This window comes from Ursus maritimus, unplaced genomic scaffold (assembly GCF_017311325.1).
Source record: "Ursus maritimus isolate PB19 unplaced genomic scaffold, ASM1731132v1 scaffold_13, whole genome shotgun sequence".
Lineage (NCBI taxonomy): Eukaryota > Metazoa > Chordata > Mammalia > Carnivora > Ursidae > Ursus > Ursus maritimus.
In genome coordinates this window covers 66,972,053-66,999,745 of record NW_024423675.1, presented here as the reverse complement: position 1 = coordinate 66,999,745, position 27,693 = coordinate 66,972,053, and the positions used below count along the sequence as shown (strand labels likewise).

Sequence of the window (27,693 nt, the reverse complement as noted above, 5' to 3'; positions counted from 1 at the left end):
TTTTTTAGCAATAAAGCATTTTTTAATTAAGGCACATACGTTATGTTTTTAGACATAATGCTAATTGCACTCTAATAGCCTACAGTATCGTGTAACATAACTGTAGGTTATGTAAAGTGTAAACATAACTTTTACATGTACTGGGAAGTAAAAAAAATTCATTTGATTCTCTTTATTGCGGTATTTGCTTTGTTGTGATGGTCTGGAACCAAACCCACGATATCTCCAACTTAGGCCTGTAATTACAATTAAAGAAACAGATCAATTTTTTTCCAAATCTGTGATTTCAGAATGATACTAATTATTTTTAGTTGCTCACCTACAGGGGAATGCTGCTGAACCAACTAACTGTGAAAACTGGTAAATAAAGGGAAACAAATTAAGCACTTATTCTGTCTCGTTTATGTGACTAAATAGTCTGAAGCAAAGTTTCTCTTTGTAATATTTCAGCTAATAAATGCAGGTGGCATTACAGAATTAGGAAACCACTCTGTTCAAGCCCTAATGAATTAGTAACTGTTGGATCACAGATGCTGCTAATGTCACAAACAGAGAGACAGCCAGATGGTATAAACCTTTTGACTGAAGAACACAGTACCGCTTTAAACCTTGCCTACCCACCTCCAGATTCAACCTCAATTTGTTCAGGTCTCTAGATCTAATTTCAGTCTTCAGGAAATGCAAAGAGCAGATAAACATGGTAAACACCACCACAGGGATTCAGTCAGAAAAATACAGACTGTAGAAAAGTATAGAACAAAAGATGTGTTTTCTTCAATAATAAATAATAATGGGGAAAACAAAAGAGATGGAGGGGAACTTATAGGATAAAAGAGACCTAGGAAAAATGCTACACAACTCCAACTGCAGCATATAGAACTTAGCTGCGTCCAGGTTCATTTAACCTATTAAAAATACATTGAATAATAGAAATTTCAACATTTGGATGTTGATAGTATTAAAACTAATGATTAGTTTCTTTGTGGATGTAATACTGACATTTGTGGTTAGGATAGTTCTTGTTTTTTAGAGATAAACATTAACATATATGAATGTATTGAAATGATGTATGAAATTGTTTCAAAATTAGAGGAGAGTGGATGGGGTGGGGGGTACAAATGGAAAATGTTGGCTATGAGTTGATTATTGTTGAAGCTGGGTGTAGAGGACATGGAGCTCATTATGTTTGTGTGGTTTTACAAAAAGTTTAAATTTATATACATATATATGTGTATGTGTACACACACACACACACACACACACACACACAGTCTCCATCGGAAAAAACTGAATGTGTTACGTTATCAGAAGCTTGCGAGCTTTCTGCTGAGTTGGGAGAAAATAGCCTTATGTTCCTAGGTTACACAAAAGATGAAAAGTGAATGATCATTGATAGTAGTACTTTGTCGCTGATATTTTGCATTACCATGGATTGAAACACAAATGGAGCTAATCCTTTTCATTATGGTCCAGTAATAAGATATTGAAGTAGGAGATATTGCTGTGGCTTTTATCTATTTGTCTGTTTCTTGAAGAGAGTTACTCAGCATCAACATGAGCTGTTCCTTATCTGTTCCGCAGGGTGTCAACTTAGTTACTAGACACACAACTGTCTTTACAAAAATACTCATCAGTCTTTATTTTGCCCTTTGTTATATGCCTTCAGCTCCAGTGCTAAACCTATCCATGACGTGTGCCGCTCTGCTGTTTTTGCTTTGGTTTTGTTTAGACTGTAATCCTTCATGGCGTTTTCAGTGGGCATTGTGAAAATAATGAAATTCATCCAACTGTCTCTAACTCCGTCTGCTCGTTCAGTCTGTCGGTAGCCTGTGCGTCCCTTCTGTCATCTGCGACTTTGACCTAGCCCCTGCTCCTCAGCATCCCTGCCAGATGTGGGAAAATGAGATAAATAGATGTTACATAGATGAGAGAATGTAGCTTATTAGTAGAAATGAAGTATTTTAAAATACATTGTTTCAAAAGTACATGTTACCTTGGAATCTGTATGATTCATTGTATGGATTTTTAGTGGCAAATTTTTAATCATTGGATGCTAATGTGTGCTAATGACAAGTCTGGTCTGACCTTACTGCTTTCATTGGTTTTATTCTCAAAAAAACTGCTAAGTTTTTGTTTTTGTTTCTTGTGTTTTGTGTTTTTTTGACATAAACAAGATGTATAGGCCATGGGAAGCGATGGAAGCATTAAACCAAAGTCAGACAAAAACAAAAGACGCATGTTTCATCATCCATGCATGTACCATTTTCCAAGAGTGTGGATGATTGTTATTTCATTATCTTATTCTGGGTTGATCCTGTATTGGCACAAAGGTTCTTTGCAAAACTGGATGTTAATGAGAAGTAAAAGTGGATGACATGCTAGAAAAAAAGTGAGAGGGATTGCTTTTGATGGCTGAGGACACTGCGCATACATTAAATGCTGAAATAAAAATGGAAGTTTTAGGGATGCCTGTCTGGCTCAGTTGGTGGAGCGAGCAGCTCTTGATCTTGGGGTTGTGAGTTTGAGCCCCATGTTGGGTATAGAGATTACTTAAAAATTAAACCTTTTGAGAAAGGTTTCAAAAATGGAAGTTAGAAAATTTGGAGATTTAAAGAAATGAAAGTTACAAACCTATGATTTGAGCCTCTAGACAAATTCAAGTATTGGCTTCATACAGGTAAAAAATGGCATTTTGGTACTATTATTAAAAGTACCAGGCAAAAATGCTGTCTATGGATTACCTTATTGAATTATTCTAATGACTCTGTGGTAGATAATGTTACTGTTCACATTCCTATTCAGGTCTCATTCCCATACAAATAAGAAGCCAGCTGAGAGAGATGAGGTGCTTTGCCCAGGTTCATGCCCAGGTCAGTAGGTAAGATGAGGAAACTCACTTTTGCCTGCACTTTTAATCACCAGACCAGAATGCCCCTCTACCATTCTCTTGTTGAAGAGGGTAGTGACTTTCTTGAAATATAAGTGGTAATTTGGGAAGAAATTTATACTTAGATCTTTTGAGACATTTGAGATACAAAGCTATGTGATACTCTTTGGAATTCTAAATGGAGTTTACAACCAAAGTGGTGTGTTTGGCATTTCATTCTCTTCTACATACTTATATCGAGGATTTAATTAAATTTTTTTAGTCTAGAAGTTTACTTAGACATCATAAGTCATTTATGACTCAATTGATCTTTAAAAATTTAGTTTTGAGTAATTTATACAATGTAAGTGTCAAGGAATGGGGAGTTATGCTCTGCCTTCCGGAGGGCAGAGTATCTGTATACATTATTTGGAATTCTCCTGAGTGGAATATTTGTCTTCTCTGTTTCTTTATTCAGTCCTTTATTTATGTAAGTGCGGACCCCTGGATTATTTTAGTCCGCTCAGGCTGCTGTAACAAAACACCACAGGCTGGGGGCTCGTAAACAACAGACATTTATTTCTCATATTGCTGAGGATGGGAGGTCTAAGGTCATGGCACTTGCTTGATTGGGTGAGCGCCTTCTTTTAGGTCACAGACTGTTCGTATCCTCGCATGGCAGAAAGGGTCTAGGGATATCTAGACGCTCTTTTATAAAGCCCTTGATAAGAGTTCCACCCTCATGATTTAAGCATTTCCCAGAGGTTCTTCCTACTAATGCCATCACTTTTGGAAATTAGGATTTAACATCTGAATTGGGAGGGGCAGGACACAAACATTCAGACCATAGCATGGATATTGTTTTATTCTTTCGATTATAATCCAGTGCTGCTTTCTTTTGTTACTCAAATGATTCCATGTGCAAATCATTGGGAGCTCTGTCAATCAACTTCTGTATCTTTTTGACATACCCCATCATTTTGTGTGTTTCACATGTACACACGCTTGGCATTTCCTTACTTTGTGGAAACAAGATGCTCCAAGCTCATCTTACATATTTTGTGTACTTGTCCTACACTCAGCCATTTCTCCAAGTAGCTATGGTTCCTTTTATTGGAGGGTGGTATTAGAAACCAAAATTTGGGTGCTAGGTTTACTTGTTGGTACTGGTGTATTGTTGCTTATCGGTTCTCTCAGCTAACAGAGCGCGGAAGTGTATGTGTGTGTACTGACCTGAGCATGTACAGAGTGTCTCTACCAGTATTTCAGTGTGTAGCCACCTGTATCTGTATTAAGCTAAATACGAGTTCATACTGACTTGTCAAGCTCTAATCCGTTACCCTAAAGACTATCTAGACTCCTTTTGCTTATCTAGAACATCCCGCTCTACCATAGAGAAGCCTCATTCCCACCATCTACTTATTTAATTGTTCAGTTTCAGTATAAATGAACAGTCGTGTGAGAATTGTTAAACTCTCCCTGCTGTGAGATAACTTTATCAACCAGAGTACAGTGATTCCGCGGAGTTTCTTTCGTTTTTAGTCTTATAGATTCCACTCATTTCTAAAGTTACTCGGGTCAGCACCTTATCCCCCGCCTCCCTCAGTGGGGTTGTTTTATACATTTATAATGCATTCAGATTCTTTTGCCATATCCTGCCTTCCATTCTGGGATAGCCTGACTTTCTAAATGATTTCTTAAAATTTTACAGCATCTGTGGGTTTTGAAAAATATATAATGTCATTTATTCACCATTATAGTATCATATGGAATAGTTTGACCACCCTAAAAGATGTGCTGTGCTTCACCCATTCAGTCTTTCTCCCTTCCCCTCGAATACCTAGCAACCAATGATCTTTTTACTCTCTCTTGCTATAGTTTTGCCTTTTCCAGAATGTTGTGTAATTACAATTACACAATATACAGCCTTTTCATACTCGCTCTTTGCACTTAGCAATATGCATTTAAGCCTAATCCATGTTTTTCATGGCTTGTTAGCTCATTTCTCTTTTTTTAAAAAAGATTTTTATTTATTTATCAGAGAGAGAGCGTGCACGAGCGGGGGCGGGGAGGGCAAAGGAAGAGGGAGAAAGAGGCTCTCCGCTGAGCAGGGAGCCCAATGTGGGGCTCTATCCCAAGGACCCCGGGATCATGACCTGAGCCTAAGGCAGATGTTTAACAGACTGAGCTGCCCAGGTGCCCATCATTAGCTTATTTCTCTTTATTGCTAATTAATATTTAATTGTATGGTTATCCCACAACTTATGTATCCACTTGCCTATTGCAGGACATTTTTGGTAATTTCAGTTTTGGATGGTAAGGAATAAAGCCACTGTAAACATTGACATGCAGGTTTTTGTGTGGACATAAGTCTTTAAGTCAGTTGAGTAAATGCTTAGTAGTGTGATTTTTAGGTCGTATCATAAGATTATAGTTAGCTTTATTAGAAACTGCCAAACAGTCTTCCAAAGTGACTGCCATTTTGCATTCTTATTAGCAGTGAATGAGAATTTTTGGTGCTCCATATCCTTGCCAAAATTGACCGTTTTTGAATTTTAGCCATTCTAATAGGTATGTAGTGGAGTCTTATTTTTGTTTTAACTTCAGTTCACTGATGACAGATGAACATCTTTTTGTATGCTTATTTATCATATCTGTATCTTCTTTGATGAAATGTCTGTTCAGATCTTTGACTCACTTTTAATTGGGTTATCTTCTTGTTGAGTTTTAAGTGTTCTTTGTATATTTTAGACACAAGTCCTTTGATATGTAATATGGCAACTAGGGCTTGTGTAATTGTGCACTAAGATGAAATGAGATGACAAGGGGGATGAGCCAATTATGACTTTTTGTTTCTGGCCTGGGTCTCTGGGAAAATGGAGAGTACTGATAACAGAGGGAGTAAAGCTGAGACTTGAAATCACTTTGGGTGTAAGTGAGATAGAGATGACTCATTTAGTTTTGGGTCAAGATGGAAGGATATCCAAGGACTGGAGATCAAAAATATATTACTATTCCTGATTCAGATTTTGCTGTCATCATTATAGATTATTGAAGAGAAAGCAGAGGTAAAGAGCAAATTGGAAGTTAGGATAAGAACAGTGCAGTGTTGTGTCACAGAAGTTTTAGGAAGGAATCAAATGTCAACCATGAACTGTTTCGAAAGACTGAAGGACATGATTGGAGAGAATGTGAAATTTGCATTGTCTGTCTTGAAGGTCAAATCAGCTATTAGTTTACTTCAATATCCTGTGCCTTTTGTATCTAAGGACTGTAATTTACTCTGTCAGGAGAACTCTTACTTTGTTCAGGCTTTTATCTTTAGCACCTTGTAGAATTTCTCAAATTGAATTTTACATCACTGGAGCTCTTTTGCCACATGAGCACAGACAGGATCTTATTTTTCTTTTATCTAATACAACTACATAATTATCCATATCTGTCTATCTATAGTTTGAATTGACTGTGGAAGTACTAAATTCATTGAAAAAAATATTTGCCTTCCCATCTGTACCATTCTGTTGAAGAATCAGAGCAGTTATGACTTTAGTCCCGAGCAGAATTAATTAACACGTGTTAATTCTGTGGCTTGTCTGGTGGTGGGAGCATGAAGCTTGCTCCCTGGAGTCATAAAGCTATGCTTTCTTTTCTTCTTTTCTACCTCGGAAAGGACAATTTTCTACTTCCTTTTTTACCTGACTATCCCTAAAGATGGTAGTAATTTACTGAATAATTCACAGAGAGGATGTAACAGTAAAAATAATTGCCATCACAGAGTAATAATTATTGATCGCCTCTTCGTGATTTGGAGTTGTTTAATGACTGGCATACCAACAGGAAGTGCCAATTTCAAAACATATAATTTTATATGTTCAACATGAAAATATGTAAAAAAAAGTACTTTGTTTGAAAATCCTATGTATATTCAACAGTTGTTATTAGACTGAAAAATTATTTCAGTGAAGCTGACTACATACATGGAATACCAATGAACAAATGTCGATTGCTCTGAGCTGATTCCTAGTTATATCATTGGATTCAGTGCCCCTGAGAGAAAGGAGAATTTGTGCTGTAAACAACGAAAGATAAGAATCTATTCAGTAAACATTGTTTTAGTACCTAAAATGTACCAGTACTATATTCTCCTGTTTGCTTCTCTGGCTAGAGTTTCACTTACCTTGCGAATTCAAGCTATGCTAACTCCTTACAGGAAGATCTAAGAACTCTGTGAGGCTTACCTCTACAGCACTGGAGTGCACCATTGGCTCCGGGACAACACTGGGATTTGCTCTTGGAAAATACCTGTGTCACATGATATAATGTCTATAGTTTAAAATTGCTAAAGTTTTAACCTTTGTCTTTTTTACTATGTTTTTTCATAGTGGCAAAATATACATAACATAAAATTTGCCATTTTAACCGATTCAAGTATATTATTCAGTGGCAGTAATTATACTCACAACATGTACTGTAACCATTACCTCTGTCCACTTCTAAAACTTGCCTTCACCCAAAACAGAATTCTGTACTTATTAAGTCATAATTTCCCATGCTCCCCCGCTTCAGCTCTTCGTAAATCCTAATCTACTCTGTCTCTATGAAGTTGCCTATTCTAGATATTTCATGTAAGTGGAATCACACAATAATCATCCTTTGTGTCTGCCTTTTTTTGCTTACCATATTGTTTTCAAGGTTCCTCCATGTTGTAACATGTATCCGAATTTAAATCCTCTTCATGGATGAATAATATTCCATTGTATGTGTTTACATCTTTACATTCATTTTGTATCTTAAATCAATCTTAGCATAATGTGTCGTTTTTCTATATTTTTGATGCTTACGAAGGTGTCATCTAGGTTAATTTTATTCTTTCTAATTCTTTTACAGGTTTGACAGATGAAAAAGTGAAGGCATATCTTTCTCTTCATCCCCAGGTGTTAGACGAGTTTGTATCTGAAAGTGTTAGTGCAGAGACTGTAGAAAAATGGCTGAAGAGGAAAAACAACAAACCAGAAGGTAAGATCTCATTCAGATTGAGTACGGATTATTTTCTAGTTTGTGGTGACAGGAAAACTGCTGGAAAGTAACATATAAAGTAGACAAAATTAGCATTTTAATTCTGTAAGTTTTATTCTGTTTAAAAAGATAAAATGAATTAGAATGAGGGGAAATAAATAAGATCCTTGACTCAAAAAAGCTTGCAAAGAACTCTGGCAAATTTATTTAGACCCGACCATATTGAAAAATGCAGAGATCAATAATAGACTTGATTTTATTCAATGATTGTTATTAATGATTATATAAATGTTCTTTATATTGCAAAAATATATTTATATTATTACATTTCTTTAAACAATTTTTCTATGGACGCAGTAGGAAAAGAACTCTTGACTTTGCATTAGATGTTTTGTTCACACTCATGAACTTAAGATGCTGTTATATTTATAAAAAAAGAAATGTGGGCTTGAAGGGGATGAGAAGTGAAATAAATTTCCCCCCAAGTTGAATATGTATTAATGTATTGGATTTGATTGGATTTGAATATTGTAGTATAATTTCAATTTTAAATGAATTTATATTTGGCTAAATAGGACTTCTTATTTCTGTGAATATTCTTCTTATAGTAGAAATTTATGTTACATGATTTTAACTATATGAAGAACTTTTATGTTAAAAACAAAAATACATGCTATTTTTCTGGAAATTTATTTAGTGTAACAAAATGCTATAAAGTTTAAAAATGCCAGTAGTTTAAAAATGATCACTATTAAAATGTTATGCTGTTAGAACTGTGGTACTAATATGCTCCTTGGAGCTGACTTTCCTCCAGTTTTCAAAGTGTCTGTGGTTTTCTAACATAATTTTTATATTAAAGAGATAAACCTTTCCAGAAGAGAGCTTTTGGCACAAAATAGATTTTAAAGTACATGTAGGGGCGCCGTGTTTAAACATCCAACTCTTGATCTCAGCTCAGGTCTTGATCTCAGAGTCGTGCATTTGAGTCCCATGTTGGGCTCTACGCGTCCACTAAAATAGAGTACACGTGCGTGAGTGTGTGTGTGTGTGTGTGTGTGTGTGTGTCTGTGTGTGTGTGTGGATTGAGAGGGAAGGTTCAGGGAGAGGGAGAGAGAAATATAAATATGCCAGACAGATGTATTCTTTTCAAAACAACTATAACGTTTAATATTAAAAGCAAAGCTGGACATGGCATATCTCAGCTATTACAAACCTCAAACATATGAAAACAATTTGAGATGTTTGACGCTTTCAAAAGTATGACTGAGTTGTGCTTTAGGCACATCATACAGTATATGGTGGGTAATAATGTAGTGTAAGAATAAATGATATTCGTGAGATAGGAAACTAAGGATAGGTCCTAGAAAATGAAAATTTTGCGTAATTTTTAGGGTTACAATGATAGTTAACTCTTAGATTTTTCTAAGTATTAGAATGTGGCATTCCTTATATTTCGAATCTGTTTTCTATGTTAGTTAATCAAATAATACTGTAAACTGTTGAGTACATATACTCCAGAGTTAAATGATGATTAAGAACAGCCAAGTGTCACTGAAGCAATGCTTAGTTATAACTGAAGAAAAACTTGTCATTGGGTGGAGAGGATCTTGCTGGTGGCCCCTGTGGGGGCTGCAGACTATTGCGGGGATCAGGAACAAAAAGAGGTTGAATGAGGTGTGACTCGGGGCTTCCCATCTAGTGGTGGGGACACAGCGGAATGCAAGCAGACCCCTTGCAGTGGAAGTGCAAACGGGAGACTTTCATTTTACCACTGCGGCCTGGTGGGACCTTGCGCCCCTTCCTCCCAGGGAGTTTATCGCGAGAATGCATCTCAGGCCGTCCACTTCATGTCCAGTGCGATTCCGTAGCGCAGCCTTGCCGACGGCGTGGGAGCCAGTGCAGCACGGATCATGTGTGAATGGCATCACCCAGTTTTTGAAGTACAGAAAGCCAGCTAAATATCTTTATTTCATCTATGTAATTATGGATTAACATAGTGATCAGTCGAAGTAATTTGTTTCTTTTCCCTTGCTCCCTCCTCAGTATTTTTAAAAATTTTATGTTCTCCTCAACTAGGCCTTATTCTCCTTCCAAATTGCTTCATTGAAAATGTTTTGAGGAAGGGCATTTTTGAGGACAGGGTTTTTAAGGAGTGCTTCCGTTTCCATGGCGGACCCAGGAACAAAGTGTGACAGCTAGAGGTTCTGGGAGAATAGTTTGTTGAAAATGAGTGGAACAGGCCTATGAAGATTATTTCATTTTGCGTCAGTTTAGTAAAAGAAAATGAACAAAGGAAAACTGTGCTGGAGTAAATAACTTGCACAATGCTTTATATGCTATAAATACTCACGAAACGTTTATTTTATTTTTTAACCACTGAAAAACCAGCCTCCTGTGGAAATGACCTTCACTGTGGAGGAAATTGTGTAAAGGTATATTCTGTTTAGAGAAAGATCGTGTTTGAAAATTCAGATTTTTAAAGCAAATGAATAATGGGATGATTAGTTACATTACAAAATTATGTTTGCTCTTAAAATCGCCAGCTTTCATACTGCTTGCAAGTGTTTTTTTAATGATGACTTCATACTGTCAAAAACGCTGGTTTTTCTTCATTCATTTAGTATTTTATTGAGCACCTACTCGCTTAGTGCACAGAGGCAAAATGCTGAAGAGATGGAGAATGCATGGCCTGTTGTAGTTAAACTGTCGCAGTGTTTGCAATGCATCGATAGTGTGTGACCATAGAGCAGTGTAATTTCCAAGGAATTTCACATATATTGACCCTTTACATCTGATTACACCGAGTGAAGATTAGGCAGTCGTGTTCATCTGGCAGATTTTGAAACTGCGCCAAGGGGAGCTGAAGGATCGCTGGAGGTCCAGCGTCTAGTTCTTGTAGTCTCCAGACAGTAACTCTGTGAGCTGCTTGAGGGCATAGTCTGTGGGGGTCGTGGTCGTGTTTGCATCCCTTACCAACAACACGCCCGATGCCTGGTGGAGGGGTTCTGTAACGTTTTTGAGTGAACGAATAAATAAATGGAAGGAAGGTTAGATTATCAACCTCCAGGTGAGCCTCTGTTTGTCACTACACTTGGTTTTCCGATTGTGCCTGATATCGGAACTATTCGTATGCTCTTCTAATCTCCCCACTACTCATTTAAAGCTTCTTGACGGGAGGGATTATATAGTACATATTCTTAAATCCATCAAGGTACCTTGTCTTTTCATTTATTCAGCAAACTATGTGCGAAGCACGGTTGAGGTACTGGGTGATGACGTTCTGAGGAGCTCGCAGTCAGACAAACAGAAGAGAGTAGTAAGTTTCTCCCTCCTTCTGGTTAGTCTGACGGTGAGGTCGAGCGCAGTCCAGGCTGGAGTGTGTGAGCCAGAGTGGGCTGTGGGGATCCACATCACAGTGGATCACTCTGCTTTGTGTTAAAGAGAAAGGGGGTTGGGAAAGGCGAACCACCACATGTCTTCAGAGATGTAAATTTCCGAAGTCTTTACTGTTAGTGTTTTAGGTTTAATTTTATTGCCTTTATACCACTTGCATTTTAAATGCATAAAGTTCTAGCTGTAGTTGTGAGGCAGATTGCCTTTTGAAGGTGGACCTCTGATCCTGAATTCTAAACAATTGATTTTCAAGTGATGTTTGGGAATTGGAGGTAGCGTTTGTTTCTTTTATAATCTGATGTTCTCATTTAGAGAATGTATAAATATTCCCTGGAAGTATTGAGGTCTGTACACACTCACGGCCGTACTTCCATTTGGGAAAAACCTCAGGAAGAAAAAAATGATCTAGGTCATGAATTGTTCTACTAAGTTTTATATTTTATGTTGATTTTTATGCAAGTTACATTTGACAGGCCCAGCTGGTACGCGTCAAGACTTAGATTACTAAAGTAACATCTATACAAGTATCAAGGTATAAATATAAAATTAATAAATAAATATTAGGAGGTGATGAATCTTGTGGTAACATTCTAAGATGGAATATAGTTTTGCATCCCTAATGACATTTCAGTACTTCAGTTATGTTCAGGAAGAGTCACAAATCACCTTGACTATGAGCAATGTCCCCTTTCGGCTTCTAATGTAAAAAACTATTAGTTGACAATGCTGGTGATATAGGAACGGGTGCATAAAGGAGTGAGAACATTGGAAGTCAGTATGACTATATTTGGCATCTTCTGGTATTAGAATATTTAAAATACATGGATTTTTTTTCAAAATGCCCAAAATGTAACTGTGGTACTCATATTCTAAAGGGAAGCTGTTTGGTATTCAAGGGTGATTGATTGAACTCAGATCATTTAAAAATTATGAGTAGCAGTGTAGACTTTTATGTCTAATGATTTCTATTATTATTGTGTTTATATGTCTAAAATATTAAATAGCAGATCATATCACTATCAGTGTACTTTTAAATGCCAGATAATGAATAATGAAACTAATGGTGCTACAGCCTTAAATATTTTCAACAAATACATGAATTATTTTTTTTACTCAAAGAATGTAGTTACTACGTATTTTTCACCTCTCCATGATTATAGAGATGGAACAATTTTCATCATATAAAACTACTAAATATTTCATACCTAGAATTAGTGAGATTTAAATCATGCCCCCTAAACCTACTGTATGTAGCCTGAAATGCAGATTAAATAGCATTTGTCTCCTTAGTATACAACAGATGGTTTCTGTGCTTGTATTTATAATGTGGTGAGATTTTAAATAATGGGGCATGAATTATTTTGCCAATGCATGCAGTGTTAGAAGATTTTAGTAAGTAGGACACTAATAAATTATGTGTTAACTATTAATATTTATCATGAATAAGCAAAAAAAACCCCATATCATTGAAATGGTTTACTGGAACTTCATTTTGGGCACTTTCTTTTTCTTGAAATTGCTTTGTCTCAAATATGGAAATTACATTTTCACATAGAAAGTTCATATCTCTCTCTTTTCTTTCATTTTTTTGTTTTGTTTTTTTGTTTTGTTTTTTTTGGTTTTTTTGGAATGGAAACAAAATGTGTTGAATGCCTTGTTTGAATTATAAATAAACGTTAAGTTCTCAATCCGGTAACTAGAAGGGGAATAAAGTTTATTTGCAAAGAGTTACTTGATGTATTCTGTTAATTCTGTTAATTGTTCATATTATTGCAAAGGTGTATCATAATATATTCTTTCTTGAGAGTGTTTGGGCTCTGTAGCAATCTAATCAAGTTGATTGGGATTTTGATAACTTTAAAGATTAATTTAGATCATCACAAATGTTGTTAGTGATTATGAAACTAATCCAAAGAATTTTAATAGCTTTGTTACAAGCTAGATTGATTTCTGAAGCAGTTTTTGTAGTATCTATAAATTTCCTATCAGTGGTAGCTATTATTTGTACATTCAACGTCATAACTACATTTCCTAGTAAAATTTTTGTTTATAAGGGATTCTAATGAATGAACATGTTATGAGCTAATGGATTTTTAAAAATACTTTGTTTTCATTGGTGTTTCTTTTTATACAAGTTGTATTTTCTAATTGCACATGTAGTAGAAAAAGATGTTTAAAATCATTGAATCTATTTAATAGAATTCTTTTCAGCATTTAAAATTTTGTTTCACTTAACACAGATTTTAAAACTGAAATGAAAACCTATAAGATGAGTGGTATAACCATTTCTGTTTTTTTTTTAAATCTACTTCATAAAAGCTTCTGAAGGTTTAACAGTGATCCAGATTATTTGATTAAAGACTGAATAATAATTTCTAGGAACATCCAGTTGAGTGGCCAAGTTGTAGCTGGAATATGAGCAGATACTACTCATTTCTCTAGCTAGTCATTCAGTATGCTGATTAACAAATATATCTTGAGTCCCCCTACTCCGGGAATATAATTGGAGAACAAGGAGTATAAACTTGTTCCCTTGAAGTCCACTTTCTGTTAGGAGAAGACAGATAATAAACACATTATCAAGGAATAAGGTTATTTCAGGATTTGTTGCTGGTATATTTGAAAACATCTACCATAACGTAGCAAACTGAAATTTTAGTAGAATTAAATTGGCTTGAGATTTTAAGATTCACGTTGGGGCCTCAGTATTAAGCACATATGCCTGTCTATTTGCTGTGTCCTGGGCTCCTTGTGAGTCACAGGAGCTGTATTTCTTGTGGAAAGAAGGTGAGAAGTGAGAGTACAGCATGCGAGGCTATATAATCCAATATTGGGTGGTGCAGTGTGGGTTTTCAAGACAATGCTGGGAGAACTGAGGACACTAAGAGGTATGAAAATTGAGACAGCTTTTTGTAGGAATTGGTTCTTCATCTAGGCCACTGATTCTCAAAGTCTGATTCCCCATACCAACATGGACATCACTTGGGAACTAGTCAGAAATGCTGAAGGCCTTATCTCACTTAAGACCCGTGGAATCAGAAACTCCTCCAGTGGGGCCTACTGTCTGTTTTGACAAGCCCTCCCAGGGAATTCTAGTACAAACTCACCTTTGAGAACCACTGTCCTGGGCATTGGAGGCCTATGGAAGAGCAAATGCGAAGCTGGTGTTGGCTGGGAGAGCAATAGGATCAAAAGCAGAGCCGCAGGGCTTGCTGTGAATTATTTCTGGGATAGCCTGGAGAGGAGGGAGAGTTTGGCACGGGAAATTCTGCATAGAAACAATTTGATAGAGGGCAGGGTGGTTGAAAGCAAGGGGCGAACACAACAGGTCAATGCAAGCAGCAGTTGGTTAAGATGAATGTGCTCAGTCACACCCCCCACCTTTTTTTAAGTTTTCAGATTTTTTTGTTTGCTTTTGATGTGCTGGCAATTTTGATATACTGGAGAATAGTTCTGCTATGGATTTTACATCTAGAAAATATTTTTCTTGTTTTAAGAATGGGAGAAGATAGTATTAAATTTTTTTCTGTCTTCTCTCATTTTAACTGGTTATTCATGTTCTGCATTGACTGTAACAGGAAAAGTGGGGGGGAAACTAGATTTTGGAACCCTCTCCAAAATAGGTGTTTTAATTGATAGCTTCATTAAAGTATGGTGATTTGCAGAACAGGATATATTACCATCTTTTACAAGATAATAATCATTTATAATTGTGTCAACAAAGAGCTAGTAAAATGTGTATCATTGTGGTTGTTTCTGGATTTGGGGGATTTATAGGGAAGTTTATATTCTTATATATGTTGCTTTTTTAATTAAAAAAAATAGAGTAAACATTTAAAGAAACTTCTGGAGTTTTTCTTGAATGGAACATTTTCCCCAGGTTTCCGTAATTCCGATTCAGTTTCAACCATTATCCTCTGCTTGTTTGGCTACTTTTCCATTGCAAGAGGTAATAAACAATGTATATTCACTAATCCCTTATTGGCTTTTTTCTGCATTTTGCTTCTCCCCTCATAATATCTTATTGTTGTTCATTTATATTGTAACATAGGAAGTTGGTGGCTGAAATGGGGTCTAGAAAAGTATGCAGCTCAATTTCTGACCCAGAGTCATCATTTTAGGTTTAAAGTTAATTCATTTTACTAAAATTTGCCAGCTATCTACTATGTGTTTAACATATGTTAAGTATTGGACATGAATTCAGTTGTAATGGAACTTAGTGTTTCTAAAGGTGGCAAAAAAGAGTAAGAAGTTTTAAGATTTATTCTCTTACTGACTTTCAGTTATACCATATAGCAATGTTAACTATAGTCACCATGTTGTACATTATATCCTCGGTACGTACTTGTCTTATAATGTGAAGTTTATAACTTTTGACCGACTTTACCCAGTCTCCCCACCCTAAATAAATTATATAATATGCTAAGGTTGAAAGCATTTCCTCTAAGATCAGGAAGAAGACAAGGGTGCCCACTCTCACCACTCCTATTTGACATGGTACTGAAAGTCCTAGCCTGAGCAATCAGGGAAGAAAAAGAAATAAAAGGCATCAGAATTGGAAACAAAGAAGTAAAATGTCTCTATTTGCAGATGACATAATTTTACATACAAAAGATGCTAAAGACCTCCACCAAAAAATTGTTAGGTCTTATCAGTGAATTCAGTATAGTTGCAGGATACAAAATTAACATACAAAAATCAGTACTGTTTCTATACACAAACAATAAATTATAAAGAAATAAAGTGGTTTCATTTAGAGTAGTATCAAAAACAATAAAATTAGGAATACATTAGGAATACAATACTTAGGAATACATTTACTCAAGGAGGTGAAAGATCGCTAGTCGGAAAAGTACAGGACAAGGATGAAAGAAATTGAAGAAAGCACAAGTAAATGGAGAGGTATCCTATATTCACAGGTTGGAAGAATTAATATTGTTAAAATGTCAATACTACCAAAAGCCATCTATAGATTCAGTGCATTTTCTATGAAGATTCCCATGGCATGTTTTCACAGAAGTAGAAAACACGATCCTAAAATTTATATGGAACCACAAAAGGCTGTGAATAGCCAAAGCAATCCTGAAAAAGAACAGAGCAGGAGGAATCGCACTTTCTGTTTCAGGATCTGTTAAACAAAGCAGTATGATACTGGCATAAAAACAGACAAATAGGCCAGAGGAACAGAATTGAGAGCCCAGAAATAAATAAGCGTATACGGTCAACTGATATTTGACATTGGAGTCACTTATACTCAATGGAGAAAAGACAGTCTTTTCATTAAATGGTGCTGAGAAAATTGGACATTGACATGTAAAGGAATGAAATTCGACCTCTGTCTTTTACGATTCACAAAAATTAACTCAAAATGGGTCAAAGATTTAAATGTAAGACCTGAAACCATAATACTTCTAGAAGAAAACATAGGATAAAAGCTCCTTGACATGGATCTTGGCAGCAGTTTATTGGATGGGACGCCTAACCCACAGCAACGAAAGCAAACATAAATAAGTGGGACTACATTAAGCTAGGAAAGCTTTTGCACTTCAAAAGAAAAACTCTACAGTGAAAAGACAACCTATGGAATGGGAAAACCATCTATCTGATATGGGGTTAATATCCAAAATATATAAGGAATTCATATAACCCAATAGCAAAACAACAACAACAACAACAACAACAACAGCAACAAAAACCCAAAAAACCAAAACCTAAAACAAGAACATTAAACAATAATTCAATTAAAAATGGGCAAAAGAACCTAAGTAGACATTTTTACAATGAATATATAGGAAAGGCCAACGGGTACATGAAAAGATACTCAACGTCACCAATTAGGGAAATGAAAATAAACAACATTAAGGTGTCATATCTTGCCTATTAGAATGGCTAGCATCAAAAAAGACAAGAGATAAGGATGCAACAAAATCTTTGGTATGCAACAAAAACAGGTCTAAGAGGGAAATTTATAACAGTATAGGCCTACCTCAAGAAGCAAGAAAAATCTCAAACAACCTCACACCTAATGGAGCTAGAAAAAGAACAAACCAAGCCCCAAACCTAGTAGAAAGAAGAAAATAATAAAGATTAGAGCAGAAATAAACAAATAGAAACTAAAAAAAAACCAAAAAACAAAAAAAAACAGATCAGTGAAACCAGGAGCTGGTTCTTGAAAAGATCAACAAAATTGATAAATTTTTAGCCACTCATCAAAGAAAAATGAGGGCTCAAATAAACAAAATCAGAAATGAAAGAGGAGAAATAACTGACACCACAGAAATACAAAGGATTATAGGAGGATATTATGAAAAATTATATGCAACAATTTGGACAACCTAGAAGAAGTGGATAAAGTTCTAGAAACCTATAACCTTCCAAAATTGAATCAGGAAGAAACAGAAAACTTGAGCAGACCAATTACCAGCAATGAAATTAAATCAGTAATCAAAAAACTGCCAGCAAACAAAAGTTCAGGACGAAATGGTAAATTCTACCAAGCATGTAAAGAGTAGTATCTGTTCTTCCGAAACTATTCCTAAAACTGGAAGAGGAGGAAAAACTTCCGAATTCATTCTACAAGACCTGTATTACCCTGATATCAAAACCAGAAAAAGACACCACGAAAAAGAACTAAAGGCCAATATTTCTGATGAGCATAGATGCAAAAATCCTCAACAAAATATTAGCAAACTGAATCCAACAATACATTAAAAATATCAAGTGGGCTTTATTGCCAGGATGCAAGGATGGTTCAATATTTGCGAATCAAACAACATCATACATCACATCAATAAGAGAAAGGACAAAAAAAAATAAACATTTCAGTAGACGCAGAAAAAGCATTTGACAAAGTACACCATCCATTCGTGTTTTTTGGGTTTTTTTTTTTAAAGATTTTATTTATTTATTTGACACAGAGAGACAGCCAGCGAGAGAGGGAACACAAGCAGGGGAGTGGGAGAGGAAGAAGCAGGCTCCCAGCGGAGCAGGGAGCCTGATGCGGAGCTTGATCCCAGGACTCTGGGATCACACCCTGAGCCGAAGGCAGACGCTTAACGACTGAGCCACCCAGGCGCCCCACACCATCCATTCATGATAAAAACCCTCAACAAAGTAGATTTAGAGGGGAATATGCCTCAATGTAATAAAGGCCATATATAAAAACCCCACAACTTGACTTCATACTCAGTAGTGAAAAACTGAGAGCTTACCCTCTAATCAGGAACAGGACAAGTATGTCCACTCTCACCACTTTTATTCAACATAATACTGGAAGCCCTAGCCACAGCAGTGAGACAACAAAAAGAAATAAAAGGCATCCAGATTGGTAAGGAAGAAGTAAAACTTTTACTATTTGCCAATGACATGAAAGACACCACCAAAAAACTACTAGAACTGATAAAGAAATTCAGTAAAGTTGCAGGATGCAAAATCTATGCGCAGAAATCTGTTGCATTTCTATATATTAATAATGAAGCAGCAGAAAAAGAGATTAAAAAAAGAATCCCCTTTACAATTGCACCAAAAATAACAAGACACCTAGGAATAAACCTGACCAAAGAGGTGAAAGACCTATACTCTGAAAACGAAAGCATTGATGAAAGAAAATGAAGATGACACAAAGAACAAATATTGTTAAGATAATGTTAAAAGCAACCTACAGATTTAACGCAATCCCTCCCAAAATAACCAATAGCGTTTTCCACATAACTAGAATAAAAATATCTAAAAATTTATATGGAACCACAGAAAACCCCAAATTGCCAAAACAATCTTGAAAAAGAAAAAGCCAGAGGTATCACAATTCCAGACTTCAAGTCATATTGCAAAGCTGTAGTAACCTAAACAGTATGTATGGTACTGGCACAAAAATAGACAATATATCAATAGAACAAGATAGAGCTCAGAAATGAACCCACAGCTGTATGGTCAGTTAATCTTTGACAAAGTAGGAAACAATATCCAATGGGAAAAGTCTCTTAACAAATGGCGTTGGGAAAATTGAACCACTTTCTTACACCATACACAAAGAATAAACTCAAAATGGATTAAAGACCTAAATGGGAGACCAGAAACCATAAAAATCCTAGAAGAGAACATAGGCAGTAAGGTTTGACATCGGCTGTAGCAACATTTTTCTAGATATGCCTCCTGAGGCAAGGGAAATAAAGCAAAAATAAACTATTGGGACTATATCAAAATAAAAACCTTTTGCACAGCAAAGGAAATAACAAAACTAAAAGGCAACCTACCTGAGTGGGGGAAGATATTTGCAAATGACATATCCAATAAAGGGATAGTATCCAAAATATATTTTAAAAACTTACAGAATTCAACGCTTTTGAAACAAATAATCCAATTTAAAAAATGGGCAGAAGAGATGAACAGAGATTTTCCCAAAGAAGACATACAGATGGCCAACAGACACTTGAAAGGATGTTCAACACCACTGATGATCAGGGAAATACAAATCAAAACTACAGTGAGATACCACCTCACATCTGTCAGAATGGCTAAAGTCAACAACAAAGAAACAAATGTTGGCAAAGATGTGGAGAAAGAGGAACCCTTTTGTTCTGTTGGGGGGAATGCAAACTGATGCAGCCACGGTGGAAAACAGTATGGAGGTTCATCAAAAACTTAAAAGTAGAACTATACTACGATCCAGTAATTGCATTACTGAGTACCCAAATAATACAAAAAAAAATTTCAAAGGGATACATGCACCCGTATGTTTATCGCAGCATTATCAAAATAGCGAAATTGTGGAAGCAGCCCAAGTGTCCATCGAAAGATGAATGGATAAAGATGTCGCGTATATATATGTGTGTGTGTGTATGTGTGTGTACGTATATATAATGGAGTTTTATATACTAAGCAAAATAAGTCAGAGAAAGACATACCGTATGATCTCACTCATATATGGAATTTAAGAAACAAAGGGAAGAAAAAAAGAAAGAAACAAACTCTGAGCTATAGAGAACAAACTGATGGTTACCAGAGGGGAGGTGGGTGGGAGATGGGGAAATAAGTGATGGGGATGAAGGACGGCACTTGTCTAGATGAGCACACAGTGATGCATGAAAGTGTTAAGTCACTATATTGTACAACTTAGATTAATGTAACATTGTATGTTCACTATCCTGGAATTAAAATAATAAAATTTTTAAAAAGATGAGATAACAATTTGTTGGCTAGGATGTGGAGAAAAGGGAACCCCCATGAGCTGTTGGTGGGAATGCAAACTGGTGCAGCCACTGTGAAAAACAATATGGAGGCTCCTCAAAAACTTAAAAATAGAACCACCCTACGACCCAGCAGTTGCACTGCTGAGAATATATCTGAGGGAAAAGACAATACTATGTTGAAGAAATGTCTGCTCCTTTATCTTCACTGCAGCATTATTCACAACAGCCCAGATATGGATACAACCTAAGTGTCCATTAACATATGAACGGATAAAGAAGAATTGATATACATATGTATGCAATGGAATACTATTCAGCCATAAAAAGGGGAGAAATCCTGCCACTTGTGGCAACATGGATGGACATTACGCTAAGTGCTATAAGTGAGACAGAAAAAAAGCAAATACTGTTTGATCTCACTTTTTTGTGGAATTAAAAAAAAAAAAGCCTCAGCAAAAGGGATCGAATTTGTGGTTACAAGAGGTGACGTTGGTTTGAGGGAGAATTGGAGGAAGGTGGACAAAAGGGACAAACTTCTGTTTGTAAGATAAATATGTACTAGGGACATAATGTACAGCATGAGGACTGTAGCTAACGCTGAAGTAGGATATAGAGGAGAGTCGTTAAGAGTAGCTCCTGGACATTTTCATCACAAGAAAATATATATATTTTTTGTATCTGTGTGGATGATGGATGTTAACTTATTATAGTCATCATTTCTTGACCTATTGTCAAATCATGCTGTACACCCTAAACTTGTATGGTGCAGTATGTCAATTATATTTCAAGAAAACTGGACAAAATTAGGAAGAACCTGCTAAAAAGAAGGTCGTTTTTTAATGGGTTAATGTAACAAGAGGACCTTACTTTGTTGGAACCAGGAAAGGGTTCTGTGGGACAGTAGAGTGTGAGTTTGCTGGTTAGAAAAGAGGGAGCATGCGTCGGGAGCGCGTAACGGGGGAAGAGCTCTGTGTAGCATCTGAGGGGAGTGGATGCAGACGTGAGCAGAGATCAGCTGTGCAGGACCTTTGAGGCTGTATGTAAGGGCTTTGGAGTTTATCTTAAGAGCAATGTGAACTTGTGTAAAGGTTTGAAGAAAACTTGATAAGGTATTTTTTCAGTGGGTTTTCACAGTCTGTAGTATCTTGTTCAGTATGAAAAAAACCAATGCAGTGAAGTTTCAGTCTCTGATCAGTTGTGCACTTGTTTGTGGTTTGTCATGTCAGTATCAGTCACTTGTAGATTCCTTAATGCAGTGGCTCAGTCTTTTGAAATTGAAGCAAAAAGTGTATCTGTATGTTTGTGAAACATCAAGGAATAAAGTTTGCTGGAAACTTTTTATAGAACCTTGCACAACTTTTACATTTTCCACTGTTTTTGTTTGTTTTGTTTTTTGTTTGTTTATTAAGTAGGTTTCACGCCCAGCTTCAGGAGCAGGGAAAGCGTTCATCTATCTCATCTGTGTAAAACATGAAACATTATCAAGAATGACTCATAAAGCACAGAACGTTGAGCAGAGACCCAAAAACGTCAGGACAGTTCTCACACTTCCAAAACAAATTGAAAAGGAAATGATAAAAATGACAAAAGGAATGCTTTATCTTTGACCGATTATAAACACCAAAAGCTTATAATCATTAAGGAACCATTAATTCTAGGGATGTTTGAAAAATTGATCTCAGGCTAAGCGTTTTAAAAGTCAAGGGTCCTGAGGCACCTGGGTGGCGCAGTCATTAAGAATCTGCCTTTGGCTCAGATCAGGATCCCAGCATCCTGGGATCCAGCCCTGCCTCGGGCTCCCTGCTCGGCCAGGAGCCTGCTTCTCCCTCTCCAACTCCCCCCTGCTTGTGTTCCCTCTCTCACTGTCTCTTGCTGTCAAATAAATAAAATCTTAAAAAAAAAGAAAAAAAGTCAAGGGTCCTTAGATCAACCATAGTCAAAACTCCTTACTTTGGAATTTATATATTTTTTGCTTGAAGATTTTATCTAAAACATGTAAATTAACCAAATTTATTTCATAGTTACATATGTATGAGAATTATTGGAGATGAATTTAATAATATTTCTCACAGCCTTGAAATATTTCTTTAACTGTCATTGGAGGTACTCAGATTTCAGTTTGGCCTCTGATTATCCTCATACTGTATTACCTGTTCAGCTTTTTGTACGTCATTTTACAGTGGGGCTGAGAAAATTAAGTTCTAGAGTAAGTCCTATTAAAACTTTCTTCAGAAACTATTTACATGAAATTCTAATATGTAAGATACTTAGAATATGTTAAATTATTGGCAATTTCTAAGATATATAACTTTAGTTTTTATAGTGTGTGTGATGCTTTAAAGAGGAGGTTAGAAGGGGAAGCGATTTTTGATGCAAAATATTTTTTAATATTTTTTCACATTAAAAATACTTATTATATTTCCCTTACACATTTTAAAACGTAACATGCAGCATATATTTAATTTTTGCTTTAAGAATTGCAAATCCAGGGGCGCCTGGGTGGCAAAGCGGTTAAGCGTCAGCCTTCGGCTCAGGGCGTGATCCCGGCGTTCTGGGATAGAGCCCCACATCAGGCTCTTCCACTATGAGCCTGCTTCTTCCTCTCCCACTCCCCCTGCTTGTGTTCCCTCTCTCTCTGGCTGTCTCTATCTCTGTCGAATAAATAAATAAAATCTTTAAAAAAAAAAAAAAGAATTGCAAATCCATTGCCTGCAACAGTATCCCATTAGGTAGAATTCTTGCTCTAAATATTTATTGAATGAAGGGATACACTGAAGTTATATATGGGCATGCAGAGTTTAAGTAGAACTGGAGATTACTAATAAAACTAAAGCATTATGAGATGAAATTAATTCCTGACAAGTAAGCATTTATAGAAAGAATGAGTGAATGTAGCAAAGCCCATAAGATTGCAGAAACTCACCATACTTTTTATAAAAAGTTTTTAAAAATTTTTTTTTATAAAAAGTTTTTAAAAATTTTTTTTTATAAAAAGTTTTTGGTTTTTTTTTTTTTTTTTTGAAGATTTTATTTATTTATTTGACAGAGACAGCCAGCGAGAGAGGGAACACAAGCAGGGAGAGTGGGAGAGGAAGAAGCAGGTCCCAGCGGAGGAGCCCGATGCAGGGCTCGATCCCAGAACGCTGGGATCATGCCCTGAGCCAAAGGCAGATGCTTAACGACTGTGCCACCCAGGCGCCCCATAAAAAGAAGTTTTAAAAAATTATTTTTATGCTTTTAAGAGGAAAAAAACCAAGAATTTAACAGGAAAGAGCAGGTAAAGGAGCTTTTATGTCTATGGATTTAAAAAAAACACTGTATTAACCTACTCGAATAGTTTAAAGGAAAAAACCCACAAAGATCTCAGTAAAGAGTTATAAATTTGTATAAAAGTTTAAATTTTCCAAAATATAATAGCAAATACATGCATATATGTGAACTACTATTCTAAGTGCTTGTAATAATTCAGGTAATCCTTACAACAGTGTTAGGAGAAGGATATCGTTATCATCCCCATTTTACAGATGAGGAAACTGAAATAGGGCTGTTAAGCGTCAGAGCTGGGATATGAACACAGTGTTTTTATTCTAGAAGCTGCACTCTTAACCATCACACTATTTTCCCTTTCTTAGGTCAACACATGGCAGAATGTGAGCTGGACTTTACAGTAACGAGACCAGCTCTGTACCTGTGTGCTCTAGACATTTCCTCTGAAAGGTCTGGTGTATTCCCTATTTCCAGAGTCACCCTTAGGGGCCTTTTACAAGGATATAGAGACATTTGCAATGCAAGTGATACTCTAAAGAGGTCATTCCTTTGTGACAGTCCTGTAACCCTGAGTCTCCATGCTTGGTATCTGGCGAGCGTTCTCAAGGTGCAGGATAGCAAATAGGTAATAAATTGACAGCTGCTTAGTGATTGGCAGTAGTAGGTAGGGGAGAGATTAGGACTCAGAGGCTATGTCTGTATTCAGTAGGAAAGAGTGATGTCATCTTTGATTAGTTAGGTCATCTGTGGGGAAAATGGGGTATGATAACAGTTTTACTCCCTTCTTGCCTGGTCTGGCCTAGTATCTGCTTGAACGTAGAAAGGAAAATGTCCTTTCCCTAATGCCGCCCAGATTCTTTATTTGAAATGTGTAGGTTAAGCATCACAGGAATGGAGCTCACACTGTTCATTTGGTTGTATGGTATGACCTTACAAAGCTTTTGGAATCAAGCAAATAGCTGCTTTGACTGGGTGAAGAGCTGGCCTGTATATGTTGTCCTATGACGTATTTACTCAGAATGCTCCTGACATTCCATCACATGCAGGCATTTGCAGGTACGGAAAGTGGGAAGAAGGGCATCTTTATGTACGCCACCTGCCTGATTTGCACTGTCTGTCTGTCACGTCACTCACCAGGAAAACAGAATTCTCATGATTGGCTTAACGATTAAAATTCCCTTGACTAGGTTGGGAAAATTACTCCTTCCCTGAGCACAGAGCTACCAGAAGAAAATCATTTTAATAACTTGTGACACCTTTTGGTGAGGAAGAAGAAATGGTTATTGGTAAGGCAACAAAGTCTGCCACTTGTTTCATGATCTCGTCTCAAGACAAAGATATAAAGAGATACCTTCATCTGGCTACTATACAAATATGCCAAGATATTAATATTTTGAGGCCTGCAAAGTAGAGCCAGTGTTCTCATGAAGAAGTATTTCTATAATCACATTAAAGGTTTTTTCATTTTGCAATAAAATGAAGGCTTTATAGATCTATGTATATTTTTAATATTTTAAAAGTGACTTTAATAGTTTATATTTATGATAAATCCTTCTTCCCTAAGATTTATAGTAAAAATATTTCCCCTAATATTTCCACAAGTATATTTGTGTAGAATAGCATTTACATTTATTTATTTATTAATTTATTCATTTAAAATATTTTTGAAGATTTTATTTATTTGAGAGAGAAAGAGAGCACATGTGCTCAAGTCGGGGCGGGGGTATGCAGCAAGAGAAGGAGAAGCAGACTCCCCACTGAGCAGGGAGCCCGACAACATGGGGCTCAATCCCAGGACCCTGGGATCATGACCTGAGCCTTAGGCAGAGGCTCAACCGACTGAGCCACTCAGGCGCCCTAGGACTTTATATATGTTTAAAATTATTTTTGTTTTAGCTATCTGAGGGAAAAGGAGCTCACCATTGATTTAAGACATTATCTTATCCAGCTAGTCAGTTTTCAAACTGCCGATACGTCTTAGAGGTTTTACATGTTAAAGTGTTCCTGGATGTTGATGTCTTTATTTCATTAGTTTTATGAGATGGGTTTTCCCAAAGATAACTAACAGCAAAGAAGTGGCGGGGCGGATGTGCTCCGGTTGTGGCTCTGGCTCGGAGCTTTCGTAGAGGAGGGGCGGGATAACCAGTTCACCTAGTTTCAGGCGCGGGCCTGGCTAAGGTGTAAATGGGGTCTTTGCAAAGAAACCCTTCTGAAATCAGTCTTCTGTACTGATGTCAAAGCGGGTGCATTCGTCCTTACTATCTTCCCATATTAATCCCATGACTGAAATCCCGCCTTGGTGCAGAACTGTGGGCTGAAGCTCAGTCCGTCCAGCTTAGAAGCTGACCTTTCATCTACATTTGTGTTTCTCCACACAAACCCTTCACTTAATCTCCACAGAATACCAGCAAGGTTTTTGTTTTATGCTCCCATACTAGCACAACTAATGATGCCCTTTCCCCCCTTGTTTTAATTATCCATATTTGTCCTGAAAATTCAATTTATGCATCTCAGGAGTTAGTCAACAGAGTGAAAAGGCAACCCATGGAAAAGAAAATATCTGTAAAACATGCATCTGGTAAGAATATCTAAAAAAAGTCATACTACTTAACAACAAAAAACCCTGGATTTTAAAATGAACAAAGGACTTGAATAGATGTTTCTCCAAGGAAGTTACAGATTGCCAGGTTAGTACATGAAAAGATGTTCAACATCACTAATAGGGAAATGCAAATCAAAACCACAGTGAGAAACTACCTCATACCCATTAGGATGGCCATAAAAAAAAAATGAACAAAACCCAGAAAGTAGCAAGTGTTGGCAAGGCCGTGGAGCAGTTGGAACCCTTACGCCCTGCTGGTAGGAATGCAACATGGAGCAGCTGCAATGCAAACAGTGTTGTGGTTTCTCAGAAGATTAAAGATAACATTACCATGTGATTCAGCAGTTCCACTTCTTGGGTCTATCCCCAAAAGAGTTGAAAGAAGGTACTGGAAGAAGTATTTATGCGTCGATGTGCGTAGTCACATTCTTTGCAACAGCCAGATGGTGTAAGCAGCCCGAGAGTGCACTGATGGATGGATGGATACCAAATGTGGTGTGCAGTGCAATGTTACTCAGCCTTGAAAAGGGAGGGGATCCTGGCACACGCTGCAACATGGGTGAACCTCGAGGAATTACGCCGAATGAAATAAACTACTTAGGAAAGGACAAATACTGTATGTTTCCACTTACATGAGGTGACTAGAGTAGTCAGATTCTTAAAGACAGAAGTGAAATGATGGGCGTCAGGAGCTGGGGGCGGGAGGATGGGGAGTTAGTGTTTAATGGATACAGACTTTCAGTTTTGCAAGATGAAAAATCTCTGGAGATGGTACAATAATGTGAAATATTAAATATCACTGAACTATAAACTTAGAAATGGATAAAATGGTAATTTTATATTATGTATATTTTATACAATTTAAAATTTTTTAAAATTAAAAAATTTTTAATTCAAGTATCACATCTTCCTGGGAGTCTATAGGGGATATTCCCAGATTGACTTGGATGTGCCCATATGCGGCCCACAGCATCCCCGGCTTGCTTTCATATCTTCAGTGACACTGTACATAGGGAGTAGATTCATGTTTTTGAAACTGGAGAGAGAGAGACCTTCCTAAAATTTGGCATAAAATTGAATATTTCTTTGGATTGAGGAAAGGAATATCCTAAGTTACGAATTTGGAAAAGTTAAAAAATATCACAAATATCACACAAATGTAGAATATTAATATAACATGATATTAATTTATTCCTTCAAACATCCCTATAGTACTTTTTTTTTTTTTGCTATACACTCTTGGATCTCTGTATGACAGTTTTGTAAATTCATTTTACATAGGATAGAAAAATAATGCAGTCTTCTGCTGTTATGATTGAGAGAATTAAAAATTATTTTGCTAATTTAGAAAATTTTCTTTT

The 27,693-nt window shown here is 36.5% G+C and overlaps 1 protein-coding gene across 2 annotated transcripts in view; it reads left to right on the top strand.

Moving 5' to 3' along the window:
* PDE10A (phosphodiesterase 10A) overlaps positions 1-27,693 on the top strand; it is a 292,346-nt gene that overhangs the window by 109,369 nt on the left and 155,284 nt on the right. For both annotated transcript variants that reach the window (XM_008688476.2, XM_040628044.1), the window contains exon 2: positions 7,754-7,882. In XM_008688476.2, the coding sequence (XP_008686698.2) occupies positions 7,754-7,882 (129 nt within the window). The remainder of the gene's footprint in view (positions 1-7,753; positions 7,883-27,693) is intronic.